At 42.8% G+C, this 14858-nt stretch overlaps 1 protein-coding gene across 4 annotated transcripts in view; it reads left to right on the top strand.

Annotated features, from left to right (window-relative positions):
• PRICKLE2 (prickle planar cell polarity protein 2) overlaps window positions 1-14858 on the top strand; it is a 351667-nt gene that overhangs the window by 240307 nt on the left and 96502 nt on the right. For all 4 annotated transcript variants that reach the window (XM_072598765.1, XM_072598767.1, XM_072598766.1 and 1 more), the window contains one exon: window positions 13619-13802. In XM_072598765.1, the coding sequence (XP_072454866.1) occupies window positions 13619-13802 (184 nt within the window). The remainder of the gene's footprint in view (window positions 1-13618; window positions 13803-14858) is intronic.

A 14858-nucleotide genomic window follows, 5' to 3' on the forward strand; every position in this document is an offset into this window, starting at 1 on the left:
GCAGGTTTTTCCCAGATATGATGTAGTAGAAATATAAATCCTTGGTGTCTGACTTGAGTTTCCACTCTGCTACCACCTACCTTTAAGCCCTTGAACCTCAGTTTCCTTATCATTCAAATAAAGAGTCCATTTTGATGAGCTCCAAGTTTCCATTCCATTTCGAGATTCTGTGCTCCTATAAATAGTCTTTTTTCCTCCCCGCCCCCCCAAATTATTCTTTAAGTGTCCTAGGCAAAATGTTTACATCATCAAAAGCCTAAATATTTTAAAAATCAGTTCTAGGTGAAGTGAAATAAACTGATTTATCACATTGGAGGGCCCCACTTTACCTACTTTGTGTATTCTTAATATGGCAATGGCTCTGACAGGCTGGGGAGGCGACCTGAGCTTCCCCAGATACCCAGCTTCTTGCCTCCAAGATAGCAGGGATGTAAACAGCGGAGCTGCTCTGCCTTCACCATCTATGGACAATGTGAACTCCCCAGCTGATGGAAGTCGAATCTTGGGGATAGGGACAAGAGGAAAACATACTGTCTTTCAAGTCCCTGAGAGACGGCACCTTTTCTATCCAAGGTTGTAGCCCTGCTGCGACACACTTGGGGCAGTCACTTCTCTGTTTCTAGTCTTTAAAATTGGGATGGTCATTTGAAAGGTGAATGCAAAAGAGGTTGGGCCTGCTTGGGAGAAAAACACCAGATGAGTGTATATCCAAATTGCACTAATATTGTGATAAATCGGTAATCTCAAACACGTGGGTACATGTGCCCATTGTGGGTGCCTCTTATACATTTCCTATGATAAGCTCAGCATTTTGTGAAGTGGGGGGTGGCAAGCAGGAGTGGTAGGAGCCTTCCTTGAGTTTTCCTGCTATCATGAGGATATCAGTAAAGTACTCTTGCTAACTGAGGATCGGTTTACAAAGATCATCTTTAAGTGGCAGTGTGGTGCAGGGACTAGAGTGATGAACTTGGAGTCAGGAAGACAGAGAAATGTTTTTCTTGAAAAAAAATTGCTGGGTGCACAGTCTATTGAAATGTCCTATGCACATATATGCCCATGAATAGATCCTAGTTATTTTCTGCCATCCTGGAATCGAAAGTACAAATAAGTTTCTGTTGTAACTCTGGGAGGGGGAAGATAGTTTTGCGCTTCAACTTCATAGGAGTTTGTCTGCATTTCTTCACATGCAATCTTAGGAGTTCAACCAAATGCAAAGCAGTTAGCGATTTGCCAGTCCTTGAAGGCATGAAGGTTCTTGGTTATCCCTTTTCATGCTTTGGGGCTTATCACATTTTCCTTTGTATTCCAGTTATTTGTCGACATGCCTAATCTCCATTGTACTTCTGGAGGGCGAGGTCAAGGTCATTTTCAGTTGTTGGTCTCCCCCAGTGCTTGTGTATAGTAGGTGTCCAATCTAGGTTGTAGGGAATGCAGTTCCCTCCCTAATAGCTTGCAGGTGGGCAATCATAAATGCAAATTAGAAAGCCGAGAGAACCCTTCAAAAAGGTTTAGGCTTTTGAGAAAATTCACCCAGGAGACTGTCAAAGGAAAAGTGACTCACTTGTACTGCTCGAAAGCCAGAAGCCAGTCTAATGCAAAGTAGGGCACTGCACGCATTTCTTCATCATGCTGTAAATTTGCAAATTAATAAGAGGAAACAATTGTCATAGAAAGTTAGGTTACTTTGACTTTAGCAGGCCTCCAGAGAGGGAGGCCCTTCTTAGCCCAGATGGTCAGAGCCAGCAGAGCCAGAAGGGAGTGCTCGGAGTTTGATGGGACCAGGCAGCAGGCTTTGGCACACCAACCTCATACCCAGCTGGGTCTGGGTTGCCGTCTCCCTCCCAGCCTCTGCATGTGCAGGAAACTATTTCCCAGAAACAGCAAACGTCAAGGTTCATGCCTGACTCCATCTTTCACTGTTTGAGCACCAAGGAAAAGAGCCAGAGAACAAACAAACTGTAAACGTATCCAGTGATCGTTCCTGGCCCATGAGGATGGGGCTCTCTAAGCCAGCAAGCAGAGCCCATCTTATCTGTCTACCCATTAGTCAGTCACTAAGTATCTATTAAGAACCTGCTATGTACCAGGCATTGGGCTAAGCTCTAGAAAAGCCAAACAGCCTCTGCCTTCAAGGAGTTTATATTCCAAGGGGGGGGGGGGGAGTCCATGCACAAATTACAGTATAAGATGCAAGATACTTTTGACAACAGAGAGGAATCACATCAATTTCATCAAAATTTAATCAGAAAAACAAACGGAAAATCTTACTGGACAAACTAGTCTCTGGATGCAGTGACATTGAAAAAACCCAGAGCCAGGCTGGGATCCAGGGTGTGTTCAGAAGTCTTCCAGTGGGCAGCTAATATGAAGCAACAAAACAGAAGGCCAGAAGGACACAGGAACTATATTGAAGCATTTGAAGAGCTGGATTGGACTTGGAAGAGGAATTAAGACTTGTTCTGTTTGACCCCAGGAAGAAAAAAGTATCTTGTGTATGTAACCCTGGTGGCAATGAGAGACACTCCAGAGGGTGCAGCTGGCCTTTCGTAGTCCTTGTCCTATGCCCTCCTTGTTATCCCTGGTAATAGAAACAACCACTTCAGAACAGCTGGCTAATTTTGTTTATCATATGAGAAGTATAATGGTCCTTCAGGTCTGTGTAGTCTCCTTTTCTGCTGCTTTTTGGACTTCACATTAAATAAAAAGTTAAGTATGCAGTTACAGTAGCTCAGAGCCCCCAGCTAAGAAACTTCCTAACATTAAGGCAGAGGTTTGGCTCACTGCCCTAATCTAAATTTATTCTTATCTTTATCTAACCACTGGCATCGTTATAATTGGGGAGGGGAGGAGGGATCCAGTTACTTGGAAACATTGGGATGAGAAAATGAGGAGAAGATGTTACATTGTCTGTAAATGGAGAGTTACTATGGGTTTTCAGTTCATTTCTTGTTGTGTGGTAGCTCCTGCCTTCCCTACTTGACACCGTTACCACCGGGTCCTTTGTGTAGAGGTGTGTGGATTGAGACAGAAGTGCCCTCACTTCCAGGATCTTGTTAACCCCCGGTCAGCTAGGCCTTCACCTCATTGAATCACAAGATTTGAGAATTAGAAGGGAGACGTTCATTCATTCATTCATTCATTCACTCATTCACTCAAGAAGCATTTCTTAGATGGCTACTATGTGTCAGAGCTACAAAGACAAAAACAAGACACTGCATACCTTCAAGCAGATTACAACTTATTGGAGGAAAACAACATGAACCCTGAGAAGTCAATATAAAAGATGGCGGGGGTGATGATGGTGGATAAGGCACTAACAGCTGGGGGAATCAGGAAATGAATGAATGAATACGCATTTATTAAACACCTATTATAAGCAGGGAACCGTGCTAGAAAAAACTTTGTATACCTTGGAAGGAAGCTAAAACTTTTGAGAGTCAGAGTTGAGGAGGGAGAACATTCCAAGCATGGGAGACAGACAGCCAGTAGGTGGAGAGAGAAATGGAATGTCATGTTTGGGGTACAACAAATAAGTTCATTTGACCAGAATATAGATTACTAAAAGGGAAGGATGGGCCTTGAGCTGGGAAAGCTAGGCTGGAGCCAAACTGTGAAGGGTTTTAAATGCCAAACCCTCTCCTTGAGGCAAGAGGGAGCTTTCCAGAGCAGAGTGACATTGTCACTGTACAAGAAGCTGTGCTGTAAGAGGATCCACCTCAGAGATCATCCAATCCTAGCCTAACCCTAACCACGTTTGTTGATATTCAGTTGTTTTTAAGTTGTGTCTGACTCTTCTTCCAGGGTTACACTGCTAGGAAGTGTCCAAGCTGGATTTGAACTCGGGAAGATGAGTCTTCCTGACTCCAGGTCTGCCATTCTATCTACTGCACCACCTAGCTACCTTCTGTTGTGGTTGTTGTTCTTCGTGATCCCATTCGGGATTTTCTTGGCAAAGATAACTAGAGTAGTTTGCCATTTCCTTCTTCAGCTCATTTTACAGATGAGGGAAATGAGGCAAACAAGGTTAAGTGATTTGTCCAGTCACATAGCTACTATGTCTGAGGCTGGAATTGAACTCAGGAAGAGGGGTCTTCTTGACTCTAGGCCCAGCACTCTATCCACTGCAGCATCCCATCGCTGCCCCTATTCTAACCATTCCTTTTAAAATATTTCTGACAAGTAAGTGGTCATCCAGCACTTGCTCAAACACCTCCAGTGACAAGGAGCTCACTACCTTTCAAGGCAAACTCTCTGTTTCCAGAAATCTCTTTGTTTTTTAAGGATTCTTTCCTTCTATTGAGCACCTTTTGGGATCCTGTGCTTTATTTCATGAAGCTGTAATTCTGACCTTCCCTCCTTTGTACATCCTGGTGCCCTAGTTCTTTTCTTTGGGTTTCAGCTAGCATGAAAAAGGAGAATGGAAACCTGGGTTCGAATCCTACCTCTAATCCTTTATATCCTTGGGAGAGTCATTTAGCCTCTTTCCCTCTTCAGTTTCTTCAGGGAGCTAGACTAGGAGGCTCCCAGGATTCCTTCCAACTGTAACTCCATGATCCTGTGATCTTAGGTAGGTTGTTGACCCTCCCCAGGCCTCAGTTTCCGCATCTGTAAATGAGGGGATTCAATTAGGTGGCCCCTGAATCTTGTCCAGTTCTCAGCCTCTGGCCTTCAGTCAAAAGACAGCAAACAGATCAAGGCCTTGTAGTTCAGTTAAGGTTGTTTCTCTACCTTGGTCTAAATAGGTGACTGTTCTTGAGGAAAATGAAAGGTCTGAGCCCCAATGCAACCTGGGAAAGCTGGACCCTTTTTCAGCCTTTCCTGGGTTTGCCCCTCCTAGGACAACCCCATCCTTTTACTGGAAGAATTGTGAATTCTCAGAATAGTCAACACACCAATGCTGAAAAGTATAAAGACACACTCGCAAGCCAACTATTCCGTCTTCATTCCCTCTGCTCTGTTCCTTTCTTTCAGCAGAGAGAGATCATGGAAAGCTTATGTCAGCTGGGACCTAGTTATCCTACAGAATTCTTTTGTGGGACTTAACTCTTTATTTCCCAGCACTCAAGAGAATTTGTGTGGCATCTTCCCCCATGGAGAAATCTTCTCTCCCATAGAAATGTCTGGATGTGCTGCTGTGGCTACGTGGCCCAGGAGGGTCTATTTCTCTGGATTGTGCACTGTGTAGTTGTTCCATGCTAATGCTGGGTTTGTTTTCCTGGCATGTTACACCCTTCTCTCAGGCCAGACTCTCATTCCTATGAGTTCAGGGAGGTGGAACACTTTGGATGAAATCTGACCTCAGCTTTCTTCACATTTGAAATATCACTCCATAAACTAACACTTAGCAAAAAAGAGGCTCATGGTCAGGGCTGTCCAAGAGAAGTACAATAAAGAAGGTGAGGGTTGGGGAGCCAGAAGCACTGGGTTCAAATTCTGGCTCTGCCTTTTAGTCTGTGGTAAAATTGGCTAATTTGAGCTTGAAATTGGGAGTAGCTTCTTAACATTTGGAGCTCTCCCCAAAGAGAATGGACTGCATTCAAGAGGTAGTGGGGTCTCCTGCCTTGAAGGCCTTCAAGCAGAGGCTAGAGACCTATTTCTCAGGAATATTATAGTGGGGATCCTTTTCATGTATGGGTTGAACTGGATGTCTGCTGACTCTCAATAGTCAGTCAGTAAGCATTTTTAGGCACCTACTGTGCTAAGTGCCCTTCTGTGACTTCCTATGATAGGCAAGGCATTTGACTGCTGAACCTCAGTTTCCTCATGTATCAAATGAGGAGTTTAGAGCAGATCACCTCCAAGGGTCCTAATTAATTATTATATACCTCAATTAATTATTGCATGTTCCTAATAGCACTTAGTTGTGTAACTGGAATTTATTCATTTGCATGAAGCATGGGAGGGTTCTAGGTAATTCCCGTCCTTTCCCTTCAGCACAGGATGTTGTCATACTAGCCTTTGGATATGTCTTTTGTGAGTCTGGCCTGTGGGAGTTTGAGCCTTTTGTTAATTATCTGTCCTCTATAGAGGTTGTCACTGTGTGGAATCTGAACTTGCCTTTGAGCATCCTTCCCATTCACCCGATACCTCCAACCCTGCATCCAGAAGCAGGCCTCTTGACCTATGCCAACTCTGAATTTGTTGTCCAAAATCCATTCTGTAGGGCACCCTGAGAATGGGAATAGATGGTGGGTTTTCACCAAGGCAGAAGTTGTTGATAATGTAGAGCATTCCTTCTGTCAGCTCAGTTTCACAGACATGTCCTTGGTGGGGACATCAGCCCAATGGCACACAATCTTGTATCCTGATGCAGGAGACTATCATGATGTGTGGGGTTGGGACTGATCCCCAGTGACCCTTGAACAAGTTTGTGCCCTTGAAAGATTTATGGTGGCCCTTGGTTGGCTGAACTCCAATGACCATGAGAGATGGACAAGCATCCAGTTTATAGTCCTCTTGATGGAGAAGGGCATGTTCTCGATCAGGAAGCACTACATTAGCACCCATCATGGGGCCAGGCACTGTGCAAGACCCTATGAAATTAAAAACAAAAATGAAAACAACTTCTACTTTCAAAGACCTTAAATTCTTTTGAGGAAACCTTCTCTTTTTCTTTCCCTTCTCCTCTTTTCCTTATACATACTCCCATCACCGCCACTACCAACTCCCAATACCCTGTACACCCACAGAGGGTCAGATTGTGACTCATTGTTGCACACAATTACCCATTACTTCTTTCAAAGCACAGATTTTCTTCCCCCCTCCAAATCAGAGCCAGAGTATTTAAAATCTGAAGTTTTTAAGGCTTATAAACAAACCTTCAGGAGTCAGGAGAAAGTATGGTACATGTACATAGAGTCGTGGAAACCTAGGTTCAAGAACCATTTCTAACATATACTATTCTGTGTGACCAAGGAAAAGTCAGTTAACCTCAGTGCCCCAGGGAACTCCATAAGGCTATGAGTTACAGACAGTTTGATTCAGGGATGGGAGTTTTCCACATCATGGATTCCCCGTATTACTATAATCAGAATTATACTAATATTATCTTAATCTTTTTTTAATGTGAGCTACTATTATTATGGTTGTTAAAGAATTTTCTGGTCTAGAAGTTCTTAATCTGTGGTCCATGAACTGATTTTGTTTTGTTTTATATGGTGATCATTGAATTTCAATGTAATTGGTTACCTTTGTAATCCAATATATTTTATTTTATGAATTTAAAAGCACTATTCTGAGAAGCAATCTATAGGTTCCACCAGACTGCCAAAGGGGCCTATAACACAAAAAAAGGTGACGAGCCCCAGAGATTCTAGTTCAATTCCCCTCACTATTCAGAGGGAGAAACTGAGGTTTGGAGAGGTAACAAGACTTAATGCAATTTGAGGGGCTGAAAAGAAAGACTCCTTGCCACTTGATCCAGTCTTCTCTCTTCTTTCCTCCTGGCTTCCTCCTAGCTTGTTACCTCATGAATACTTCGATGGTCATTCATGGCCATCTCTTTGTGAGGATAGCCTCAACCGCACAGATAGAACATGTGGACCTGGAGCTGGAGGGCCACTGCTTCTTCAAAGATGAATATAGAATCTTTCAAGAAAGGGACTGTTTTTCATTCTTTGTCTCTTCTCCTCGGGTACTTACTCCAGTGACTGACACATGGGAAGCATTTAAAAAATGTTGGTGGAATGAAAGTGAATGAGGCAAATTTGGATGTTAGGGTATAGCGCAAAGGGGCTGCCAGAAACCTGTGGCCACAGCTCTCACATACCTGTAGTTGTTGAGATTTCCATCTAACGGCTGGCTGTAGTTTCTGTGATGAAGCAGTGAATGAATAATAGCTGTGACTTTTGGAGGGGGAGGTGAGAGTGCAAAGAGAATACTCAATGTCTTCTCTGAATCATGGCCTTTTCCTTAGGAAATCTGTCATTCACAAACCCAATTATGTGCAGGTAGAATGTCATCCCTGACAGAATAAAATCGATGCTCCTTGCCAAGATTTTGAAAAGAAATCCTGCTTACCAGCAACTTCTATTTTCATAAATGTCTATTTAAAAAAACAAAACCTAAAGCATAATCCACAAATTCCCCAGAATTCACTGTGTTTCAAGGAAAAGCTTTAATCATTGCAACAAAAAGAAGAGCCATTGTGCCATTGGGTGTCAAAACTTGACTCCTTCCAAAGCAAGCAAATGGCATGACTCTTCTGCCAACCTTGGTCCACATTACTAGATTATATCCCTGGACTTTGGGTAATTGGAAGGAAACACACTAGCTCCCCTCCAGAGCATCCTGGAGAAGCTGCCGTTAGGGTTAGGACTCGTGATTGCTTTAACTGTGGGAATATCGCTCCAGTCAACTGACATGCATTTTTAGGTGCCTACTATGTGCTAGAAACTGAAGATACAGATTCAGTGAATGAAACAATCCCTACTTACAAGGATTTTATATTCTGGCCTAAACCAACATAGGATTGTAGGAGATGAAATGCCAAAAGATAGTTCGAATTCCTCTCCTTGCTCCATTTCATTTATGGAGAAACTGGGGCACAGAGAGGTTGGTTGTTTTTTTTTTAAGTTACTTACTCTGAATCCTACAACTAGTAAGTGTCAGAGAGGAGATTTGAACCCAAGTGTTGACTCCAGGATATACAATACCATGGAGAAATAGTTGATTTGAAAAAAAAAACAAAACTTTGCCAATAGCACATGTTAGTAGCTTTTCTATTCACTGTATTAATCAATCAATCAGATTTTGTTTATCTAGTATTTACCTATTATTTGTCCATATTATGCTGGTCAATGAGGTTACAAAGGCACAAGTGAAATGATTCTTGCCCTCAAGAAATTTGCACCATTTTTAAGGGAGGCTATAAATGAGAAGAGAAATACCCAGAAAAAGCAGCTAGGTGGCACCATAGTGCCCAGAGCTCTGGTCCTGGAGTCAGGTAGACTCATCTCCCTGAGTTCAAATCTGGCCTCAGACACTTACTAGCTATGTGACCCTGGACAAGTCACTTAACCTTGTTTGCCTCAGTTTCCTCATTTGTAAAATGAGCTGGAGAAGGAAATGGCAAACCACTCCAGTATCTCTGCCAAGAAAACCCCAAATTTCTTGGTCATGAAGAGCTGGACACCCCTACAAAACAATGAAAAAACAACAAATAGTCAGAAAGATAGAGGTAAAGAGTCCCTTGAAGGATTGGGGAATTTTGGTGTTTCAATTTTTTTTTTTGCTTCAGGATAATGAGCCCTAAGTTTGTTTGTTTCTTTTTTTCTCCCTCCCTTCTTTCCTCTTCCTTCCTTCCATCCTTTCTTCTTTCCCTCCTTCCTCCCTTCTTTCCTTCCCTCCTTCATTCCCTCCTTTCTTCCTTCTTTCCTTTCTTCTTTTCTTCTTTCTTTTTCCCTTCTTTCCTTCTACCCTTCATTCCTCTCACCCTCCTTCCTTCCTTCCATAGATCTGTCTAGATACACATTCACATACATATGTATATGTGCACTGTATATTTGTATATATATGTGTGCACACATATGTATGCATGTATGTGTGTGTATATATGTGTGTGTGTATGTGTGTGTGTGTGTATATATGTGTGTGTGTGTGTGTGTGTGTGTGTGTGTATATATATATATAAAGAGAGAGGGAGAGGGAGAGGGAGAGAGGGAGAGAGAGAGAAAGAGAGAGATTGTGGGTTTGAGGGTTTTTTGTATGCATGCTAGTCAAAAGATGAGCTGATCTTTGGTTCCAACTGAACTGCTGCTCTCCTGTTGGTGGAATCTTTACAAGCAATGAGCTCTAAGGCTCCAGGCTGACAGAATGATAAGCCGTCTCAACAACTTAAAATAGAATCCTTTTGCTCAGTCAGGTGGTGGAGAGAACATCTTGCATTCTTTAGGATGCCTTCCTCGCCCCACAGAGGCAGAGAAATGGACGGAAGAAGCAAGTTGGGCATTGACAGGCACCGTGGTGGCTGACTCTGGCCTGTGAATGCCATGAAAATGTTCCCTTTTTTCTTTTTCCTTCCTCCTACCCCCCAGTGTGCCTAGTCTGGGGTCAAGGACATTGAGCCAGGATTGTGTCTCTCTCCCGTCCTTGGATCATATGGAGTGACCTTTATCTGTGCACTTTAGCGGATCCTGGTTCTCCTTTACATGAATTTGACATTAGTGCTTTCTCTGTCTGCTTCTCGAATTCTGGGGCTTATTTCTTCCAGGTTGTGTTTTTTTTTCTTTCTCCTGATGTTTTGGTTTATTTTGTTAGTTCCTCCAACTTTAAATATTTTGCTGTTCCCTGTCTTGCTGTATAAATGAGGCTCCTTGATGGATATTCTGGGGACCGCACTGGGTAGGATTGCTTTAAGTTTTATGAAAATAAATGTGTGATTTTTCTAGTTAAAAAAAAGCATTCGTCACTGAATAGCTTAGTAAAATTAACTTCAACACACGTTGAGCTCTTTTTCCTCAAGTCATAAACTCGTATAAGAAACTCTGTGAAAGCTTCTCGGCAGCTCTGGCCTCTTCACAGTAGCTGATTAATTAAAGCGTTCCCATTAAATTACGCTGTGATTATTTTTGAAGGTAACAGCCAGAGGCCAGACTGAGCCCCTTTGACTTGGTAGATGCAAACCAGACATGCCGTGTGTTTTGAGGCTGTGGGCGTCTTAGATCTGATGGAAGGCAGGAAACGAGAGAATCTGGCAGGGTTCTGTGGCCTGGCTCAGTGGAGCCTCCTGACTTTTTTATTTTTTATTTTTGCTGAAGTACATTCTTGTGTTGTAAAGGGTGAAGTGGAAACCTAGGTGCAAATCTGGATCCAGAGTACTTAGGCTGGATGGCTTTGAAGGCTCCCTGCATTAGGAATCAGAAAAACCCTAGTAAAAGAAATCGGACTATTTATAATTTTGGAGTTGTCACTGCCCTTTTTTGTTTGGAGATAGAAAGTCAAGGTTGGTTTTTTGTTTTTTGTTTTTTTTCCTGGTGCTTGCATCAGTTTTTATATAGCTTCATCCTTTTTTGTGCCCATAGAGGAGGGAACAGATGGTAACCTTAAAAGAGAAAACAGTTCTGGGGAAGGATTATATCATTATGTACCTTTGCTTGAAACTCACAGATGCATGGCCTTCCTGGATATGTTAAAACGATTAAAGTAGAGAACAATTGGGTTTCTAATTAGGATTTCAAATCTCCTGCTCTCTGAAATGGAGGTGGACATTTCTTTCCTAAGAGATTCCTTCAGCCAGTCCAATTCAGGGGAAGAAATCTATCTCTGCTTTTCACTTAGAAGGGAAATTTATTCACTTAAGGGATGTATCCACATCCCTTTCAGAAAATCTTGTTTTTCTCTTCTAGGAGACTCTAGGGAGACCTTGAGGACTGGTAGATAAAGAACTACTTTTGAATCAGGAAGACCTGGGTTCGAATCTCTACTGACATAAACCAGCTTTGTGTCTAGAAAGAAGTCACCCGACCCCCTCAGTGCCTCATGCAAATGTTTAAATAGTATAACTCAAAGATGAGTCATGGTTCTGCATGGGCCATTTCCACGCTAAGAAGTACTCACAAAACGGGGGGGAGGGAGTGGGGGATAATATCTGTAGTATACATGTTACTTGAATGAAATCCTATGTATCCACTTTTAAAAATATTAAAGAATTATATAGGGATAAAGAGAGGATCTGGATCTGATTTCTTTGGTATAGGGGACTCCCATGTGGGGAAACTCCCTCTACAGATGCAGGGAGGCAAATTCTCTACAACTTACAGTCTTAGGGAGCTGCTGGGAGCTCTGGAAGGTTCACCCTATACATGTCAAAGGCATGGATTTAAATATCAGTCTTCCTGACTTTGAGATTAACTCTATACAACATGCCAATACTACTTCAAACCAAGCATCCTATAGAAATCAGCGATTACTATTGTTGTATTTTTAAGTGGATTTTGTGGATATCTTTTGTTTTTACATGCTCTTGGTTTTCCTCTGTATCCTTTCCTTCTCCCTTCTCTATACCAAAGACTTTTTTTTAAGAGGAAGGAGAATAAAGCCTTCAGCAAAGACAATCAATGTCTTAATAAGATCTGACTTTTAGGCAATGTTTTGTTGTGTATGTCCCCATTTCTGCAAAGGGAGGGAGAGGGGCAAGGCTCTTCTTTGCAGCCAAGTTTCTTCTCCTTCTCCTTCTCTTCCTTCATAATAATAAGTAGCATTTATATATCACTTGCATATATTACTTCATATGATCTTCAACAATATTTAAGTTTGGACCAATTGCTGGTACGGAAACATCCTCCGCTGTTGTCAACTGACCCTAACTCCACTCATGTTGACTGGTAACTTTGGCTCGAACTCTCAGTCTCAGAGAGGTGCCCGGAACCCTGAAAGGTTATGTCTGTGATCAAATGAGATATTGGAAAGGTGCCTGGCACAATGCCTGGTACATAGTAGGCACTTACTGCCTGTTCCTTCCTTCCTTCCTTCCTTCCTTCCTTCCTTCCTTCCTTCCTTCCTTCCTTCCTTCGTCACACATTCAATATGTAGTAAAAGCAGGTCTTAAATCCAAGTCTTTCTAACTCCAAAGAGGGCAATCTATGCGCTCTGCCATACTGTCTCTGGTGGTCAATACTGTTATTATTATATCTGTGGTTCCTTTGGTGTAGGGAATTGCCAGTGAGGAAACCTCCCTCTGCCAATGCAGATGGACAGCTGTCCTGTAACTTAGAGAGTTGCCTGGCATTGAGCAACGAGATGACTTGCCTAGGGTCTTAGAGCCATAGCCAGGATGTATGAGAGACCACGGCCTCTGGAGACCCCTCGTAACCATGATACATTCCATCTCTGATTGTTAGGCTGTCTCCTCTTCCTTCATATCATTATTATTAAAAAAAATTGTGATGTAGATATCAAGTTTACTGGTAATTTCTTCTGGTAAATATTTAACTTCTGTATTAGTGTCAGGGAGTTTATACTTAGAATCTTTAAACTTTCTACCTAACTAAAAAAATGCACACACTCACATGTGCATACATGTAAACATACTCATACACACATGCAAACACATTGTCTTGATCCAGAGAAAACTTCATAAAAGGAAAGCTGAGTTCATGCTCAAGCAACTCTTGAGAGATTTGGGCAACTGTGTGCCACAGTAGGCAGAGCACAGGGCCAAGAGTCAGGAAGACCCGAGTTCAAATCCAACCTCAGAGACTTACTGGTTGTAGGACCCTGGGCGTGACGGTTAACCTCCATCTGCCTTAATTTCCTCAACTGTAAAATGAGGATTGTAACAACATGTACCTCTCAGGGTTGTTGTATCAAATGAGATTTGTAAAGTGCTTAACAGAGTGCCTGGCACCTAGTAGATGCTGTATTCGTGCTTCTTCCTTCTCTCTCCTCTTGGCTGGTCTGTGACCTTCTGGGACTGCCTGCACGTAGGTGCATCACAGAAAGTGTACACACACAGGCTGCGGGAGAACACTGCTTGGGATGCTCTGGGACCCTGCCAGAGGCAGGTTGCCAAAGAATGTTTTTAGTTCTCCATCAGATCTTCAGTGATTGGCAGCCCTCTGGAAAATGCTTTCTTTCCTCCCTGCATTCTCACTCACCGAGCCTCCCTTCCTGCTTACAGAAAGATCTGTCTGCACTGCAAGTGTCCCCAGGAGGAACACATCGTGACGGTGATGCCTTTGGAAATGGAGAAGACGGTCAGCAAGCTCATGTTTGACTTTCAGAGGAACTCGACCTCGGATGACGACTCAGGCTGTGCCTTGGAGGAGTATGCCTGGGTCCCACCAGGGCTGAAGCCTGAACAGGTAACATTTCTTTCTTTTACTTCTTCTCATTTTGCCTGACCTTTCTTGCCAGAAATAATCAAGGCTTGGCTCTCCTGCTCGAAAGCCCTGCTCTGGGTACTAGCAGGCAGGCGATTTCAGTTGGCTGAGTGGGAAGAGACAAGAGTAGATGGTCTGCTTGTTGCCCATCCGAGGCACATTTGGGAGACTGGTGGAGCCCACTGTCCAAGGATATTTGGGAAGGTTGAGCCTAGACCTGCAACTTTTAGATGGGTGAAGCTGCTTTTTTTAAGCTGTGACATTGTCTGAGAGTTCTACCATGAACTTTGAGGTTAGCTCATTTCCAGGGGGGAAGAGGAAAGTGTAACTTTGTTTTTTTTCCACAGATATGCCCCTTGTTGAAATATTGAGCTTGGCTACACTTAAGTCACAAAGAAGTCGGCATTTCCTAGAATATTTTGGCACCCCCCACAGGCTGTAAATATCATGGGTTTGATTAAAGGAACTGGCTTATATTTTCTGCATTCTTCACTGGCACACAAATCCTGACTTTACATATTTTGGCACAAGGGAGTCCATCTATCACTGTCCAACAATAATAATAGTATTAATAGCTGACATTTTTATGGAGCTTTAAAGATTTCAAAGTACTTATTTTATCTTGTTGGAGCCTCGTTCAGCACCCCCAATGATGTAAGTACTCTAGATGGTATCATACCCATTTTTCAGATGAGGTAACTGAGATTCTGAGGTTATACCTGGGAAATCATTTTACCTCACCTTTTCAGTCTTGAGCTCTCAACATTCCCCAGGCGCCTCTTCTAGGGTCAAATTTAAACTCCTGTGTTTAAAGCTCTGTACACTTTGGTCTAGTCAGACCAGTCTTTTCACTGTCCTTCATACACATCACTGCATTGCCTCCTTTTGCCTTTTCCAGGGCTGGCCCCAAACCTGAATGTCCTCCTGCCTCCCCTTGGCCTCTTAGAAATTCTGGTTCCCTTCAAAGTTCAGCTGAAGTTTTGCCTCCTGCATGAGGACTTTCTTTGTGTCCCCAGCTGCTGGTGTCTCTCCCCACCA

The sequence above is a fragment of the Notamacropus eugenii genome, chromosome 3 (genome assembly GCF_028372415.1).
Source record: "Notamacropus eugenii isolate mMacEug1 chromosome 3, mMacEug1.pri_v2, whole genome shotgun sequence".
NCBI lineage: Eukaryota > Metazoa > Chordata > Mammalia > Diprotodontia > Macropodidae > Notamacropus > Notamacropus eugenii.